The sequence below is a fragment of the Perognathus longimembris genome, chromosome 23 (assembly GCF_023159225.1).
Source record: "Perognathus longimembris pacificus isolate PPM17 chromosome 23, ASM2315922v1, whole genome shotgun sequence".
Taxonomy (NCBI): Eukaryota; Metazoa; Chordata; class Mammalia; order Rodentia; family Heteromyidae; genus Perognathus; species Perognathus longimembris.
The window spans coordinates 11,332,895-11,350,458 of record NC_063183.1 but is presented as its reverse complement, the minus strand read 5'-3'; the positions used below and the strand labels follow the sequence as shown (position 1 = coordinate 11,350,458).

At 51.3% G+C, this 17,564-nt stretch overlaps 1 protein-coding gene across 8 annotated transcripts in view; it reads left to right on the top strand.

The window, feature by feature from the left end:
- The window catches only part of Clec16a (C-type lectin domain containing 16A), a 150,871-nt gene that overhangs the window by 121,814 nt on the left and 11,493 nt on the right, over positions 1 to 17,564 (top strand). For 2 of the 8 annotated variants that reach the window (XM_048333048.1, XM_048333049.1), the window contains one exon: positions 16,022 to 16,164. The exons of the other annotated variants lie outside the window; for them this stretch is intronic. In XM_048333048.1, the coding sequence (XP_048189005.1) occupies positions 16,022 to 16,140 (119 nt within the window). In that variant the 3' untranslated portion in view covers positions 16,141 to 16,164. Of the gene's footprint in view, positions 1 to 16,021; positions 16,165 to 17,564 lie in introns of those variants that run through there. 8 annotated transcript variants of the gene reach the window in all.

Below are 17,564 nucleotides of genomic sequence, written 5' to 3'. Positions count from 1 at the left end.
CACCCAGAGCCCAAAGCCCACTCGACCTTCAGGATCCTATCCTGCAGACCAGCAAAGCCGCAGCCAGAGAAGAGGAGTGCTTTGCCCAGTGGCACGCAGCTCCTGCTGGCCAGCCTGGGTTTCAAACCAGGATGTTTGCTATTTGTCCAGGCACTGACTTCCGTTCTAAAGGTTTTCATGACTGAGACCCTGAACCATATGCTCTTCCCCATTCTATGGTGAACCAGGAACTCAGAGACCAGCAGAGACATGACCGCGCACACTAAAAGAAACTTAAATTTTGCTTCTGAGTCATTTATTAACTGCCAAGTTCTCGTTAGCACTAGCACACATGTAATAACAGAATCAAAGAATTGAAAGGCTCATTTATGGCAGTAAATCCTGACATTGAGCAAACTCGAGCTCTTGCTTTTTCTATTGAATTGACAGGAGACCTGATTTTATGTGTTGAACAGTCTGACTCACTCAAGGAATCCCAGAGGTGCCCTTACGGAACAGTGATTGAGAACCACTTTACCACTTTCTAAAAAGTAGTCATCATATCTACTTTTCAGATCCAAGCATTGAAATGACCTGGACTGTATTGCCGGGTACACAGGCAGCAGGGAGAGACAGGCATGAGTTAATTCACAAGCACCCATTAAGAGAAAAAGGGGGAAAAAATAACAACCCTAGAGGACAAAGATGTAACAGTAAGCATGGTGAAAGTCAAGAGAGGCGGAAGAAATGGACTTCTCTCCACTTGTCCCTTTCCTTTCTGTATTGAACATCCTCTCCAGAGACAGCAGCTCCTAAGGGTCAGGGTGAGAGTCTGAGAAAGAAGTGAACAAGGACATCACCTGAGAACAGGCAGGTAGGAGACAGGCTCTGGGCCCCTCTTGGCTCACTTCACCTCTGTGCAGTAGGTGGCGCTGCGCCTGCCTTATGAATGAGAAAGGCCTTGGTGCTAGAAACCCTTTCCTTCCTCCATGGGGTGTGCATCTTCCTGTACCCTCTTCTGAGTATTTACACACTGTACTTGTATGATGAGATGATATTGCTTTAAAAAAAAAACACGAACTGACCTCTAGTTTCAGTCCACAGTATATCTTAGAGATTTTCTTCATGTTAGTTCATAAGAGCACCCTCATTCATTCGGTTTTGACTACTGCCATCCATCATTTGGGCAGACCACTGTTTGTTTAGCCAGCCCCCTATTGATGGGTATTTGGGCTGTGGCCAAGTTTTTGTCCTTTCAGAAATAATAGGCACCTCTGGACGCCCAGCACAAGGGTTTTCCTAGGGAAGTACAAAGTCTGTCCAGAAGTAGATAGGCCATGGAACATGGAACCAACACGATTTTCTTCCAGTGCCGTCTGTGGGTGGAGGGGATGAGAAGCCACAGGGCTACCATGAATAGCAAGACAGCCTCAGTTCCCCACCCCCCCCCCCCATGTGTTCTCTGGGTTCAGCCAGCAAGGGCATTTTGTTGAGCCCGGCTTCTTGTGACTTGTGGATATTGCTCTTTCCAGGCCTTTGGGAGCCATGGTGATTCCCTGGGGTGTCTTGGCTTGTTCCAGAAAGAGGCTCAGAGCTTGGCATGATAGAAGCACCTGTAGGTTCCTCCTCCTTGACACCTCTGCTGAGGCTACAGTTTCCGAGGATTCTTTTCTCTGTGGCCAGCATCTCACAGAAATTCTGCTTCCTTCCTTTGCAGCTGTCCAGCCATGGCATTTGTATGTAAAAACACACAGGATTTTTTTTTTAACGTCTCAAATTCCCAAAGGGCCAAAAGTCAGCATTATCCCAGCACTGTGGGGACATGTGCTTTACAGTATCTCTTATTTAAATAGCCCCCTTCCTCCTCCCTCAGAGCCCGCCTGCTAGCCTCTGACACTCGGCCCCTGTGAGCTCAGGTCCCCCAGAGCCCTCCTGGCTTTCCATGGTGAGTGTGGGAAATTCAGAGCATGGTGTTGAGAGCAGATGTTGCAGCTGCGAAACCCCGGCTACTGTGCTGTGGGTCCTCCTAGAACATTGATCTGGCAGATAGATACATGGGTGCATGGCTCACCTCACAGGGTGGAAATCTCATTCATGGGGCTGGGTGGGTGGGTGGCTCAGCAGCTAGCATGAGACCCTGAATTCACACCTCAGTACTCCCAAAAAGAACCTGCCAGTTTGGTTCTAGGCATTAGGCTACCTGCTCTTCTATAAAATAAGGAGAAAAATGTGTAGACAGTGCAGCTCCTGCTCTTTTATAAAATAAGGAGAAAAATGTGTAGACAGTGCAGCTGCTTTAACCCAGCTCGTACAGCAGGACAAGCAGGACCCAGAAGACAGTGTACCTGCCCCAGCCATCCAGAGCAGGGCCTGGTTCTACACTGCCTGCTGGCTTCCTGAGAAAAACTTATCTCCTGCTCTTTGTTCTTCTTTCCTGCTAAGTGGCTTTGAAGCCTCTGGGGCTTCTGTTGTGGCTTTCTGAGTTTGGGGACCTCAAGGGTGGCAGTTGGGCCCTCAGATGCTGGGTTCTACACACTCCAACCTCTTGCACTGTGGACATCATTGTCACAAGCCTGAGGCACGGCCGGGTGGCAGGAAGAGTCCATGTTGATGAATGAAGCCTAGCACCCCCCAACACCCCTAGCAGCCTGGAAAATGATCAGAAATAGCTGACATTTATAAAATCCTGAGTGTTTGGGGAAAATGTGCTTTTTTTTTTTTTTTTTAAGCAGAGCTCCAGTCTGAAGCCCCAGGGAAATGTCCATCTGGGTCATTACAATGCTCTAACTACAGTCCTGACATAATGCCAGCTGCTCAGGGCCTCTGACCTCTGCCCGCCCCAGCGAAGAACAGCTGCAGAATCCTCCCTGAGCTCCCACCCATCTGCATGGCCCGGCAGCTTTAGGGCTGCCACCCCCTGTGCGCATGCCACACAAGTGCCCATTGCTCTGCTGGCTGCATGGTGCCACATCGCTCCTTTGCACCCCAGAGTCAGGGCACTACAGGTGCAACACTGGGACAGGGTGTTCCATGAAGAAGGGACTGAGGATGGCACCTGAGCCCCAGCATGAGGGAGGCTCGGCCAGCACTTGGGGCCTGGGCATTACATCCCGTGTATGCTAGGCAGCTCTCCACCATGCTCACTGGGGTTCTAGCAGGGCCCTCAGGCTCTGCCAGCCTATGATGGTGCTATGGGTCTCCTGCGCCATCTGCGGTGCACATGCAACCCTTGAGGGAAGAGCACAGAAATAGATGATCACCCAGAAGACCTTCATACCTGAATGCAAGGAGTCGGGGCAGGGCTAGGGCCAGAAGTCCCTGAGTGAGATGTGGAAGCTTGCTTGGGCAGTATCTAGGGGTCTCTTTTTTTTTTTGGCCAGTCCTGGGGCCTGAACTTGGGGCCTGGGCACTGTCCCTGGACTTCGTTTGCACAAGGCTAGCACTCTACCACTTGAACCCCACAGCACTACTTCTGGCTTTTTCTGCTTATGTAGTACTGAGGAATTGAACCCAGGGCTTCATGCATGCAAGGCAAGCACTCTACCACTAAGCCACATTCCCAGCCCAATTTAGGGGTCTTGAAGCAGGAGCATGTGGACCCTTGCTCCTGTGCACAGGGGCCCGGGGCAGCAGTGTTGGACACTGGAGCTTCTCAGATGCTGAGGGCAGCCGGGCAGGGTCAAGCATGCCCTTGGCTAGAGCAGGCAGTGACGGCTTGGGTACAGCTTGCCTCATTTGAAGATAACCCTGCCCCTCTCCCTGAGCAGCCCCTCAAGGCTGGCTGAGCACTGCCTGGCCGTGGTCTCAGTAAGGGGAGCCAGAAGAGGCCCTGACGGAGGGTGTCCTGCATGAGCACACTGCTAAGGAGACAGCTATGTTTGGACTCTGCCACCCTGAGCCATTCCCACATAGAAGCATCTGCAAGGCTTGGCAGAGCCAGGGACCACAAGGTGTGGGCTTCGCCATGGAGCAGCCATGAGTAGATTTTCCCCAGGCCAGCTCACAGAGACCCAGTGAGGAGAGCAGGCAGAGGCCAGGCTCGCCCCAGCTCTCACCAGCCACCTCTGCATCTCACCCAACAGTGTCTAGGATCTCCCCCTTCCCCCTGCACTTCACCCACACACACCTGACCCAGCTCACTAGCCAGTTGGGCCTCAGGGTGGCAGCTTAGTCTTCAGCACTGAGTGGTTCCTAGGCTTCCTGAGCCAGTGACATTTGCCCCACTGGCATCAGTGTCAACAGCTTTGTCTCCTGCTCTTCTGCAGCCCAGGCTGGCCAAACAAGCCATAAGGCCCCACCTGCAGTGGCTACTGCCCAAGTATCTTCCTAGCCCTGCAGGGCCATGACAGTCTGTTGGCCAGGAGCAGACCTAGAAACCTTTTGGACAGTTCTGGGGCTGGCTTGGGTGGGTATAGTTAAGGCCCCAGGGGTGTGAATTTGGGAACTTTAGCTCATTGCCTTTGTGGACCCACAAAAGTGGTCTTTGTGGATAGCAGTGGAGTTTGCCTATTGGTTTGTTCTTCAGCAAACATTTATTGAGCATCTACTGGATGCCAAGCACTGTGTTTGGATCGGTGACACTGCCCCCATGGACCTTGCAACAAAGCTTGTCCTGCTGTCCACAAAACCATTATGGGCACAGTTCCATCCCACTGTTCCAAGACTGGGCAGGAGAATGTTCTAGAAGACTCTTCCCTGAAGATCTCCATGTCTTGGAGGGTGACGCCTAACCCACGATTGCAGCACCTGCTCTGCACTATGATGGTGCTAGCACTTGAGCAGGGAAGGCTCCAGAAGGGAGTGTTCATGGACGATCACTTGAACAGGGTGTGCCTGCACCGCTGGCACGACCAGGAGACCAGGAGGTGACAGCGGGTGTGGGGTGTGGGGGTGGCAGGAGAGGAAGCCATGTAGGAATGGGCTTGAGAAGCTGCTGCTGGACCACCGGAGCCCTGCTAAAAGTCACGCTGACCCCACCGCACAGCCCTTGGAGCAGGCAGACAGCCCAAGGCCCCGCACTGACCTGCCTTCACACAAAGAAGCTGGAGCCCTAGCCCCTTCCTCAAGGCCAAGGCCAAACTGGGCGTGGCTCTTGCTGTCCCTCCCTCCTGGGTCCCGTGCCTGCCCATACCTGCCTGCTGCCTCTACCCCAGAGTGCCGTCAGGCGACTCCACCACACCCAGCTCTCGGGCCAGGACCTAGCCAACTTTTCCTGAAGGACCAGTTGCCAAGTATTTAAGATTTTGGGGCCATATGGTCTCTGTCACAAGACTGTCATTGTAGCCTTAGCCAGTATGTGATCGAATGTGCAGCTTGTCAGCAAACAACTGGACTATTTCAGCGGCTTCAGAGTCAGCCTCTCTCCTCAACAGTCTGTTCCCAGCCATAGCTGGAAAGATCCTTTTATGGTGGCAGGCAAGTGTGTGTTTCTATCACCAGCTCCCATCTTGCAGTGGCCTGTACCCCACACAGTGTGGTCCTTGTGTTCCTCCTGAGCTCTCCCCATCATTCTCTCTAAGGGCCCCTAGGGACTGCAGCTGGATTCATCATGGCAGATGGACCTCTGCCTGCACCAGGTCACCTCTGCTGTCGGCCCCTCCCCCACACCTGCAAGGCTCTGTTCTCCCTCTGCAGGTCAGCCCGCAGCCCTCCCCCTCTCCAGAGGTATTTACTGACCATCTTGGGCAACAGCATCCCCACCCCACTCTCAGCACTCCAGGTGCCTAATCCCTTTATAGCACCCAGCCCTGCCTGACACATTCCTTTTCTTCATGCTCCTTCCCCCACCTTCACCTGTCCCCATCCCATTTTTTTATTTATATTTTTTATTACTTATTTGTTGTCAAAGTGATGTACAGAGGGGTTACAGTTTCATATGTTAGGCCATGGGTACATTTCTTGTACTATTTGTTACCTCCTCCCTCATTCCTCCCTCCCCCTTTCCCTCTCCCCCCGTGAGTTCAGTTGGTTTACACCAAATGGTTTTGCAAGTATTACCTTTGGAGTCATTTGTCTTTTTATCCTTTGCCTCTCAATTTTGATATTCCCTTTCCCTTCCCTAGTTCTAATACCAGTATATACAGTATCCAGGGTATTCAGATGAGATATACCCATCCCATTTTGAAACTGTTCCTTCCAGAAAGTTCCAGAAAGGCAAGCACTGTGCTTTTGTATACTGCTGAATTCCTAGCTCCTGGGCTGTTCTACACATATAGATAGTGCCTAGTAAATATTGGATGGATAATAGATTGTGGATGGATGGATGGATGGATGGATGGATGGATGGATGGATAATGTATGGATGGTAGATTGATGATGGATGGATGGATGGCGTGAATCAAGAGAGCTTTCATAATCCCTTCTATGTGCCCCACATAGTTCCTGGGGACTCCCAAGTGGGACCAGTCCCTTTGGAGTTCCTAGGCATCATGGACCCAGGCTCCAAACTTCCCACCAGGATCCACACCCTGAAGGCACTGTCTGGAGAGTTGGGATAATGTGCAGTAAATGGCTCTGCCCTAGAGCTGGAATAGGCAGACTTCTATAAGGAAATCTAGTAGAGGAGGGACAGATCTGGCAGCATTGTGTCCAGGCTTCCCCAGCCTGTTGGTCCACAGCCAGATCCCCAACGTCTCTGCGCACATAACTCTGCCATGGTGTGGCCGAGCACAGACCCCCTTGTCACCAACTTCCACCATGGAAGATAAGTGGGGCCCAAAGTCCTGGCCTGTCTCCCAAGCAGGTAACCAGTCCAGTGCCTTCTCCCCTCCTTAGCAAAGAAACATGCCTGAGAAATTTGACTGGGGACATTCTTCCATGATGAATTTTATTGGAAGAGAAAGCTTTTGGGCTGGGCTTGAAAGAAATGTTTTATGCCACATGAAAGAGAATAAACAGAAAAACCTGGAGTGGAGAATGACTTGTAGGCCAGGTTATTACTCATTCTGCAGAGACATGGGGATGGGTAAAGTGCTTGCAGTCCCCTACTTCACCTTATAACCAAAACTTGTTAGGAGGACCTTGAAAATGACCTGAAATTGACTGTGGTGATCGATGCACAGCTGTGACTGTGCCCCAAGCCAGTGAGCTCACATCAAATGGCTAGATTGTCTAAGGCATAACTCTTATCTCCATAGGAGTGTGTAATGGGGTCCCCCCAAGGGAGAGGACCACAATATTATGAGGTCTGAGGGGGAGGGGGAAATCCCCCATCCCTCCAAGAGTCCACCACTCAGAGACAGTTTCAAGTAAAAAGATGGATTTACTGGGGAAATAGAAGGTATACTGACCAGCCAAGGCCGCAGCCCAGACTCGGGAGCTGGGACTGCACGCCCTGGGCCACGCTTAGGGTCGGGTTATAAAGGCAAATACCACATGGTCAAGCCTGCTACACGCAGGTGGCCAATGAGGTTACAATCTGGCTCATAGCAACTGTTTGAACCAACTTATCATGTTAGTTAGACTTGGCGGGGCTCACATGATGCAGGCGGATATTCAGGGGAAGGGCACAGGTTTAACCTTGAACGGTCCACTACTAGGTGGTCAAGCAGTTTACACAATCTTATCACAGCCAAGGGGAACTTCCCTGGATAGGGCTGGGAAGATCTTAGTGAAGATGGAGTCAGCTTCTGCTCTCTTTAATCTGAGATGGAGTCAATCTGACACCCCTCAACAGCCAATGATGGCACTGGCCAGATCTGACCTCCATATTACAGAGTGCTGTACAAGAACAGCATTCTAAACCTGTCAGATGTCACAGAGCCGCCATCTGACAGCTTGTAAAGAGCAGATCATCTCGTGTTTGTCCCTCTTTGATCATAAATTCTTCCAATTTGTGCCACATTTTCCTTGAAGACGTCCAAATGTGAGAAGAAGTTGGAACACACACCACATCTCAGAATAATTTGGAAACCTTGCTGCAATCCAGACTCACCTGGCACCCTTCCTCTTCCCCCTACTTGCCTTTTTCCATTTCTTTTTACTTTGAACAAAACCTCTTGTTGGTTTAAAAAAAAAAAAAAAGCTTCCTGTTCCCTTTTCTTTCCTGTAAATCATGCGATAGGTTTGCATTTCATACCTTTCCAGAACTCTCTGCTTATTGTGGTCTGACCTCAGAATCAAGGCTTCTGGGAAAGAGACGCGGTCTTAGAGGCCCTGCTGTGAAACCTCCCATCGGGCCAAGCAGCAAGTGTATGGATTTGGGAAGAGCACAGGTGAACGGTACCTGCATGTCAGCTTTAGTTCCCCCATGTTAAGCTGTGTTATGCTGTGTGAGCACACAGCAACCTAAGGGAGGAAACAGGTTTCCTAGGCTGCTGCCCGTGATGCAGGAAGGTATGGCAGAGCATCCCACTTCCTGGCCTAGAAGCAGTGTCCCTAGGCTGTACTCCTCCTTCCCCTCTTGGTGTTCAGGAAACAGACCAGGAACAAGATCCCACCTCCAAGGCTCTCCCTCACTGATCTGCTTCCTCCAGCAAGGCCCTACCTCCTCCTGTCCTAACAGTCCATGCAGCTCTGAATCCTTTCAGTCCCTGACTGAGTAGCTCAAGACCCAGTCACCTCTAAGGCCACTCCCCTGAACACCAGAGAAATTCAAGCCTTGGAGACATCTGCTGTGGTACCTAAACTCTTAACAGCCCCTTAGGCTGGGCTTCTGGCTTCAGTTCACACCCACTGGTTAGAGCCCCAAGCTGGTGTCCCTTCCCCACCTGGAGAGGGGCCCTGGCTTTGTGATCCTTTCTTCAGGTGTGGAGCTACTCAAATAATGAAAAGACTCCTGGGTCCCCACTGCTCCCCCCCATCCCTCCCTTGAAGCCCAGGCGGGGGTGGGCACAGAGGAGGAGCTGCAGCAGCAGGATGCTCGCTATCCAAAGAAGTGCTCTCGCGATTATTTATTAATTGTGTAAGGGAAGAAAAAAATAATAGGGTTTCCTGGAAAGGGATAAAAGTTCAATATGATAAACTCCCGAGAAGCAATCAAAGGCCAGGGAGGGCAGAAAAATAAAGGACAGTGAGAGTAGGAGAAATGATGAATCAAAGCCCCTGCATGCAGGCGGAGGCGGGGAAGGGGCCGTATTTCATGGCGATGGGGGAGGGCCGGCCCTGCCGAGCTGCCACTGAGCCCGAGCACCAGGCTGCCCAGCCTGGGGACAGGAATATCACCAAGCTGATACTCCAGGAAGGGGCAACCCAGCCGACCCTGCTCGGTGTGTGTTCATTTGGGAACAGACTCTCTGTCAACGCCCACTAGGGAGAGCCCCCACCAACACCACGGGCCCCTCTCTGTCCCTGTCTCCTCTGTTTTTTCTCAGTCCAAGCATATTTCACTCACCCAAGAAAGAAGAGACTCCAGTCTTCATTTTCAAAAGATTAAAGGAGGAGACTGCAGCTTATTCCTGTTGGAAGGCCACTTTGGATCTGCTGAAACTAAGATCTTGGAGGGGGGCCCATTATAGAGACCATGGCTAGAAAGTATGAAGACATTGTGAATGGGATTGGTGTCCCCTCTGGCTGTCCCCCTAATTCCCACTGTCCTCTAAACACCTTCCCCCATGGCTTGCTGGCCTCCTTCCACACCCTTCTCTGGGTCCAGAGCCACAGAACCCCCAGCCTCATGTCTACAGTGATAACATCAAAACAGCTCTAAGCACCAGAACAGGCACGCCGTTTTCAGACTCCCTTGGTGGTGAGCCTGCTCTGGACTGTTTCTAGGCCACCTGTGAGAGCTGGTTATACCACTTGCTGTGAATATACCCCAGTTTTCTGCAAACATATATATATATATATATATATATATATATATATATGTATGTATGTATATATATTTGCTTTTAGCTGCCTGAGACCCAGCTGAGGATATAACATAATATAAATGTATGTACCCCATCGCATTTAATTCCTAAAGTTTTTTTTTTTTGGGGGGGGGGTGTTGGCAGTTTTTTTTTTGTTTTTGGTTTTTGGTTGGTTATGAGGCTTGAACTCTGGGCCTGGGTACCGTTCCTAAACTCTTCAGCTCAAGGCTAGAGCTCTACCATTTTGAGCCACAGCTCCACTTACAGTTTTTGAGTAATTAATTGGAGATAAGAGTCTCAACAGGAACTTTTCTGGTTGGGCTGGCTTCAAACCACAATCCTGGGATCTTGCCTCCTAAGTAGCTAGGATGACAGGCATGAGCTGCCAGTACCCAGCTAATTCCTAAAGATTTAATTCAGCACATGGTTTATAATAAGGAACTATGGATCCATAATTGTCTTATGGTTTGGGCTGCCTTAAAAAGACTCAAAGCAGAATCTTAATTCTATGTCCCTATCTACAGCCTCATTTTCCAGACACTATTAATTAGAAATGAATTATAAGTCTGTATTGGTGCTCACAGATGACAGGTGTTCCTTTTCATGGCTTCATAGTATCCCACAGTGTGGATTACTTGTGTTTCTTTGGCCTAGCTATTCAGTAGTTCCAGGCTCTCACTGTCCACACAACGGCACAGTGCCCTTGTGCAGCCCAGGAAGAAGGGCACAGGATCTGTGGGGCTGAACTCAGGGCCTGGGCACTGTCCCTGAGCTCTTTTGCTCAAGGCTAGTTCTTTACCACTTTGAGCCACAGTGCCACTAGTGTTTTTCTGGTGGTTTGTTGGAGATAAGAGTCTCACAACCATTCCTGCCTGGTCTGGCTTTGAACTGTGGTCCTCAGATTTCAGCCTCCTGAGTCGCTAGGCTTACAAGTGTGAGCCACCAGCACCTGACTCACTTAGCTTGTCAGTCATGGCTGGCATTCTGCCACCTGAGCCATGCCTCCAGCCTACCATGTTTGCAGGTTAATTGGAGATGAAAGTCCTGGACTTCCCTGTCTCCGTTAACATCAATTCTCTATTCTCAGCTCTCAGCCTTCTAAGTAGAATTACAGACACGAGCCACCAGCACCCAGCAGCATCTTACTTTTAAGATAGCACTGCTGTTCTGTCAGAAGCATCTTCCTGTGGTATAAAGTAACTCTTCGTAAACCTCAGCTTCAGTGGCTGAGCAGCAGCCATTGGTGGCACACCAGTGGGTAGCAGTTCCAAAGGCCAGAAGCCTGAGCTCTAGGTGTAGCTCAGTGGCTTCGACTGAGGCCACGAGGTGCAGTGTGACAAAGTCTTGTCTCTGAGCTTCTGCTAGTGGCAAGCAGTGGCTGCCTGATTCTTGGCTTGCAGAAGCATCACCAGCCTCTGCCTCCTTTGTGTGGGTCTTCTCCCTGTGTGCGTGTCTCTGTGTCCAAGTTACCACCTTTTATGAGACCCAGTCATCCTGGCCCCGCCCACCCCAGCGACCTCATCTTCACTCACTTCATCTGCACAGCGACCCTGTTTGCAAATCAGGTCACATCTTAAATCCCTGAGAGTGGGACTTCAATGTAAGAATCGGAGAGGGCACACAGTTCAAGCTTTAATAGTCTGTATTAGCCAGGTTTTGCTTGGTCTGCTTCTGTCAGCTATGTAAGCTGTGCCTGCTTACATTGTGAATTGCCCTTATACAAAAATCCTGTTCCCTGTTTGCAATTATTTCCTAAGAAACCATTCCTTGGGATAAATAGGAATGCCTGCCTGTGTTTAAAGCCCCTCTCTGTTTTTTTGTTGTTGTTGTGGGTCATGAGGCTTGAACTCAGGGCATGGGTGCTGGCACTGAGCTCTTCTGCACAAGGCTAACGCTGTACCAGTTTGAGCCCAGTGCCATTTCCAAGTTTTCTGGTGGTTAGTTGGAGATAATATGAGTCTCACAGACTTTTCTGCCCAGGCTGGCTTTGAACTGCGATCCTCAGATCTCAGCCTCTGGAGCAGCTAGGACGACAGGCGTGAGCCACTAGCGCCTGGCCCTTGAGCTTCTTGCCGGCCACACTGTATTATCAAGCCTACTGGAAAGCAGAGCAGGAAGGCCCAGCCAGCCCACCTGGGCCCTGGGCAGCAGTGCAGTCTGCTGGGTGCCCCAGGGTGAAGCCCTGCGCACGCGCAGACACGCGCACACCCACCAGGGCAGGCCCAGCAATCTTTCCATCAAGTCATGCTTGAATTTTATTTCTCATTCCTGCCAAAAAAGAAAAGAGTCCACAGGTTAACAGCAAAATAGAAAGCATAGCTCAAGCTGTCTGCTTTAGAGCATGTTCTCTCGCAACCGCAGAGAGGGATCGAGATTTCAGAAATACCGGGCCCTCGGGGCACCCGGCATTAAATCAATCAGTGAAATTTCACTCCCGGGCTGCCTGCCAAGCAGGGCTAGGAGAGAGAAGTTCTCTGATTTAGTTCAGTCAAAAGCAGCCCTCAGTTGAGAAGGGCATGAAATACTGAGCACTCGCCACTTTGGTGGCCCGGGGCTGCAGGGAGGGGTCCCCAGAGCTTTAAGGGAGCCATGGGATCAGCTTGGAAAACCGGGGCTGGGGAAGACCCCTGACAGGCAGAGAGAAGCGTGCGTGTGTGTGTGTGTGTGTGTGTGTGTGTGTGTGTGTGTGTGTGTGTGTGTGTGAACAAAGGATGGACTGGGTGTTGGAGTCCTGGGCTAGGAACAGGAATGGTGCTGGCCAGCAGACACCTAACTCAGCACAGCAAGGGCTCAGCCCTGAGACCAGAGAGCAGGATGCGGGGAAGGCTAAATTTAGCCCTTGTTTCAGGGGAAAACATCGATCTCAAATGTAGTGCTATCATTTAAAGGAAAGTGGAAGTCTTAGGCTGGTCATTTGGGACAATTCCACTTGAACTGATAAAGCCCAGGAAAAGTGGGTTCTTGTAACCAGTTCATCCTGCTGGCCAATCTACTGGGTGTTCCCCAGGATGGCGCTACCCCCCAGGGCCTGGTGGCAGATCCCATCCACCCCTTCATGGGACTTCTGACCACGTGACTTGCTAGCTGTCTGGGGGCGTGACCTCTGGTGGGTTTACCATGTTGCCACCCCTTGCCAGTTGTCCAGTAACTGGGAGGAGGACATTTGGTAGCTGTCATGTTTGTTTTTGTAAACCTGGTACATCTTAGTGGAGCTTTGGTTCAAGTGGGAAAGTGGCAGCCCGAGTAAAATAGCTAAAGCACGGTGTCCAGACCCAAGTTCAAGCCACAGTACCAGCACACACAAACAAAACATCATATTTTGAGCCTGGCACATCTCACCCTCCTATGGCATCCTGGGCATTGCTTCTACTTGGGCAAAGCTGAGCCATCACTAGATCCCAAACGGTAGAGGGTCTGTCCCCATGAAAGCCCAGGACAACGCCCCTGTCTGTCAATATTTAGGACACCAATATCTGCATTCGAATACCAGGGGTCATTGAAAAGCAGAGAGGCTATCAGGAATTCCTGGCTGTGAGAATGTGGGGCTGACTGTAAAGGATTCCCAGCGCGTGTATGAAAGAAACTCAAATGGCTCCCACTCCCTGTCGCCAGTCCCGGCTTGGGCCATCGTGTCTCGAGTTCACAGGAAGAAGTGAAGTCAGTGTGCACAGCAATGGGGGTCCAACTTAATAATGAATGTGGAGGAGAGAGGAAGGATGTTCAATATTTAAACATTGCAGAATGCCGCTGGCCTTGCCAGCTGCTGCCCTCCGCCTGCCTTGCAGATGGTCTGACACTGAGCCCTGGCCCCAGCCTCCGCCCAGACATCATTCACGCAGAGAAGCCCCGGGCTGGCAGGAATCCGTGTTGTCTGCTGCCTTCCAAAAGGAAGGAAGAAAGTGACAACCTGAAAACTAAGTTCTCTGCGATCCCCAGGCTGCAGGAAGGAGTTGGCAGGCGATGGCGTCGTGGCCAGAGCCATCTCAGTTTCCTGGGGTTCGTTTCTCTTGGAACCATCTCATGTCTTTAGCAGAACAAAAAAGCTTAATTGTGCACATACAATGCCGTTTAAGAAATGTCCATCCAAATACACAGGCTACATGGGTTCCTTAAAAGCTGCCTATAATGCAGAATTCTGCAAATCAATTCCTTTTTTCTTCTTGACACACATTATAGAAAAGGAAAAAGCATTCTTTTCAGGAGGGGGAGGAGAAAACATTTGGCCCAAGACATAATAAAATCATGCTTAAGGATGCTGCAAACTTTAAGTCTCTTAGTTAAAGGAAATCAATACTTTTATGATGAAATATTAATCGTACTAAAAACGAAGTCAAAACTCCAAATGCAGAATAGCCAGGATGGCATTTACTTTAGTATTTGCAAGGCAGTATAAAGAGAAGGCACCTCCAAGAGTAGCCCCTCCAGCACCTCGTAAGCCCCCTTTTCACAGACACCTCTCCTTCAGTGTTGGCCTTCCCCGAGCTTTGGCTGACGCTGGGGAAAGAGGGCCAGCTGGAGGAAGGAGCATACGCACAGGTGCATACACATATGTGTGCATGCGAGGGCACATACACACACGTACACGCACACACTCTGATAGCAGGAGCGAAGAGAAGTCAAGGACTAGGGAAAGTCACTTGTCCAAATCCCCAGCTGCTGCCCGCTTCCTCCCCATCAATGGCCTGGAACCCACCATGACCGTTCCACGAGAGACTAAAGAAGAGGTCAGAGTCCTGGTGGGTGGGGCCATAAGAACTGGTCATTTCTGCAGGCCAACTTGGTTGAATGGGGTCATTTCACACAGTTCAATCAAACACATCCAACTCTATGACACAGGGTAGTCAGTCAGGAGTGTGGCAGAGCCTGAGATTTCAAGAAGCTAGGTGGAAATGAGAATCCCATCTTCTCAAAGGTTGTTTCCATATACAGGCATAGGACTTTGTGAGACTTAAGGTTACTAGAGGAAAACACTCCACATCTCAGTTTGTATCCACTCAGGCCTCCAGCCACAGCAGGTGGCTGGGGGGGAGATCTTTGTCTTGCTCCCACAGTATTCTGAAGAGCGCTGAGCCCAATTCCGTCCTCCCTGGGCCAAGTTCAGCGTCCCCCAAATTCCAGTCAAGTAATCAGAGGAATGCTCAGAGCTCTGTGCAATGAGATGTTACCCACCTTACACAAGAGAAGACAGGCTTGTGGGCCAAGCAGGTCCCAGGCAATCACCTGCCAATCACCTGCCCATGGATGCAGCCTGCCCACTGGGCACTCTCCTCCCTTCCCCCACCTTACCCTGAGTGGCAGCTGCAGGCCTGGAGCCAAGCCTTTGCTCTCTTTGCAGACACGCATGTGCAGTGGTCTTGGTGGTGGAGGCCCACAGGGCTGCGGGCATGGAGCTGACTGGACCCTGTCTGCCTGCTGCACGTCCCCAGCATTCGACCCTTGAAGTGTGTTCTGGGCTGATAGCCATCTTGCCTGTGTAGCTCGGGGCTCATTTCCTGGCTTGGGCTGACCCACTCGTAGATAGTATCTCCTCTCTTGCTGCAGCTGCTGTGTAACGGGCCTGGACATCCTTGTCTTATCACTGCAGCCTAACCCCAATCAGTTTAACACCTGTGCTAGCACAGACTTTGGTGATGGTGACACGCAGCCAGTTCAGACGCTTCCCACCTCCCCCTACTGCCAGACCCAAGTCCTGAGACACAGAAGCAAGGGCAGTGGAACAGGGGCCCGCCATGGGGGCTGTCCTTAGTGAACAGAGCCTGAGCATAGCGGCCCACCCATCCCTTAGGTCTCTGGGTTGGGAGTCCCCTCACACCAGGGGCACCCTGGACACTGTCTAACCTGTTCCCTTTTTAACCTGCTGTTTCAGCCCCTGCCTCAGTAAAGAGGCGGCCAGCCCAGCTGCTGGTGAACTTTGTAGCACCGTGGCTAAGAGATTGTTGTGGAGCTCTTTGCTTACTGATGTACAGACGGTAATGCCATCGGAAAGGGCAGGGCTGGGCGCAGGTGCCTGCTCTTCTTGGGGACCAGCCCAAGGCCAGTCTCCCATTCCCCCACGCCAGCCCACCCCTAGAGAGACCCTCCTCATTCCTGATACCCATGCAGTACAAGGGACACATGGCCCTGAGGTCTCTCCCTTGGGTGGCAGCCCCACACATCAGGCCTTCACCAAAGGCAAACCCATCCTGAGAGTATCAGCAGGACAGGACAGAGGAAAGCCAAGGTACTGAAAGCCCGTTTTCTCTTTTCCGCAGGTTCTCAAGTATTGTCCTTAAAATCCAAGAGGATTTGTCCATGGACAAAGAGCTGTAGGCTAAACAGTCCTGCAAGTCCCCAGCTATTTTTGTATGCTATCCTTTTAAAAAGCAACTAGAATAAAAATGTTTATGCATTTGGAGGTGCGGCCAGTCAGTGCTCAGGGGTCGTTGTGGTGAGGGGTCAGGAAGCCGAGGGAGGGGGTGCTGACAGGGAGGGGGCCCACTCTGTAACTGTCCCCTTTTCCAGATGCCTGGGTTACAGATCTACCCCCTAGGCTGGACAGGAAACGACAGGAAGAAAGGAGAAAACACTGGGTTTTTTTTTGTTTTTCTTTGGTGTGTGGGGAGCCCTGAACAGCACATTGTCTTCCACTCACTAAAGGGATGGGGGTGGGGGTGTCTCTGCAAACACCTAAGTCCTTACCGGGAGCCCAAACTTCACTGGGGGCAGACCCGAGGGTCCTGATCCGCAGGTCAGTGCACATCGGTAGATCCCTCCTTCCTGGCCCTTAGGGGCTCTCTGAGTGATTTTGTGTGTATGTGTGTGGTCTCCCACCCTCAGTCCTCTCTCTCAGCCTCCCCACTCCCAGGCTCCAGAGCCCCCCAGGAAGCTCTCCTGCCCTAGACCTTACAGGTCTGGGCAGAGCCACAGCAGGCTCCTGTCTCAGACTGTCACATTGTCACATCCTCAGCACTCTTCCGCCAACCCCCCCCCCCACCACCACCACAGGGGACCTGGCAGACTTCAGCGGAGGTGAAAGGGCAGAGCAAGGCAGGAGCCAGCAAGGCCAGCACAAGGCCACACGGCACTTGCTGTCTTCTGATTGATTTTTTTTTTTTTTACTGTTTCCCAGCATCACAAGGGTGGCGAGAAAATATGAACACTGCCCAGCCAGAAACCCGAGCTGCAGCCCCTGGGGAGCTGCAGCCCACCCCCAGGCGCTTTTCTGCCTGGAACAGCACAGATAAATGTTAGATTTGTTTGTTTGTTTCTTTCAAGGCCAGGCAGGCAGTCTGCCCTCCAACTCCTGCAGCTCCCCCTCCCCCCCACCCCATCCCCATCCCCAGCGCTGAGCTCTTTGACACACTTCTATGTGAGGCTGAAATGAAATGAGCTCAACCATTTCAAATTTGAATTGGAGCCCAGAGACCCCATCTCAACCCAGGTAGAGCTTGCACATCGAGAACCTGTGCAGACAGGACACTCACTGGGTTTGGTCCCCTGGGGTTGCCCACTGCTTGTTTCTTAAGATGAATGTGAAGGCTGAGGGTTTAGCTCAGTGGTACGATGCTGGTCAAGCCTGGGTGAGGCTCCAGGTTCCAATCCCCCCCAGGGTGGGGGAGGTTTGGGTTGCTTCTTTGTGCTTTATGTGGAAATCCCGATATTCTGCTTCTCTGGAAGAACCGGGCTCTGGTCCCAGCAGTGAGCATGTACTCAATGCACTGCCTTTGCCAGACAGAAGCAGGTATTTCTCAGTGTCTCAGCCTCTGTGGAAGTGGGAGGAATGCACGAGTAGGCCCATCAGCATTAACCTCCAGC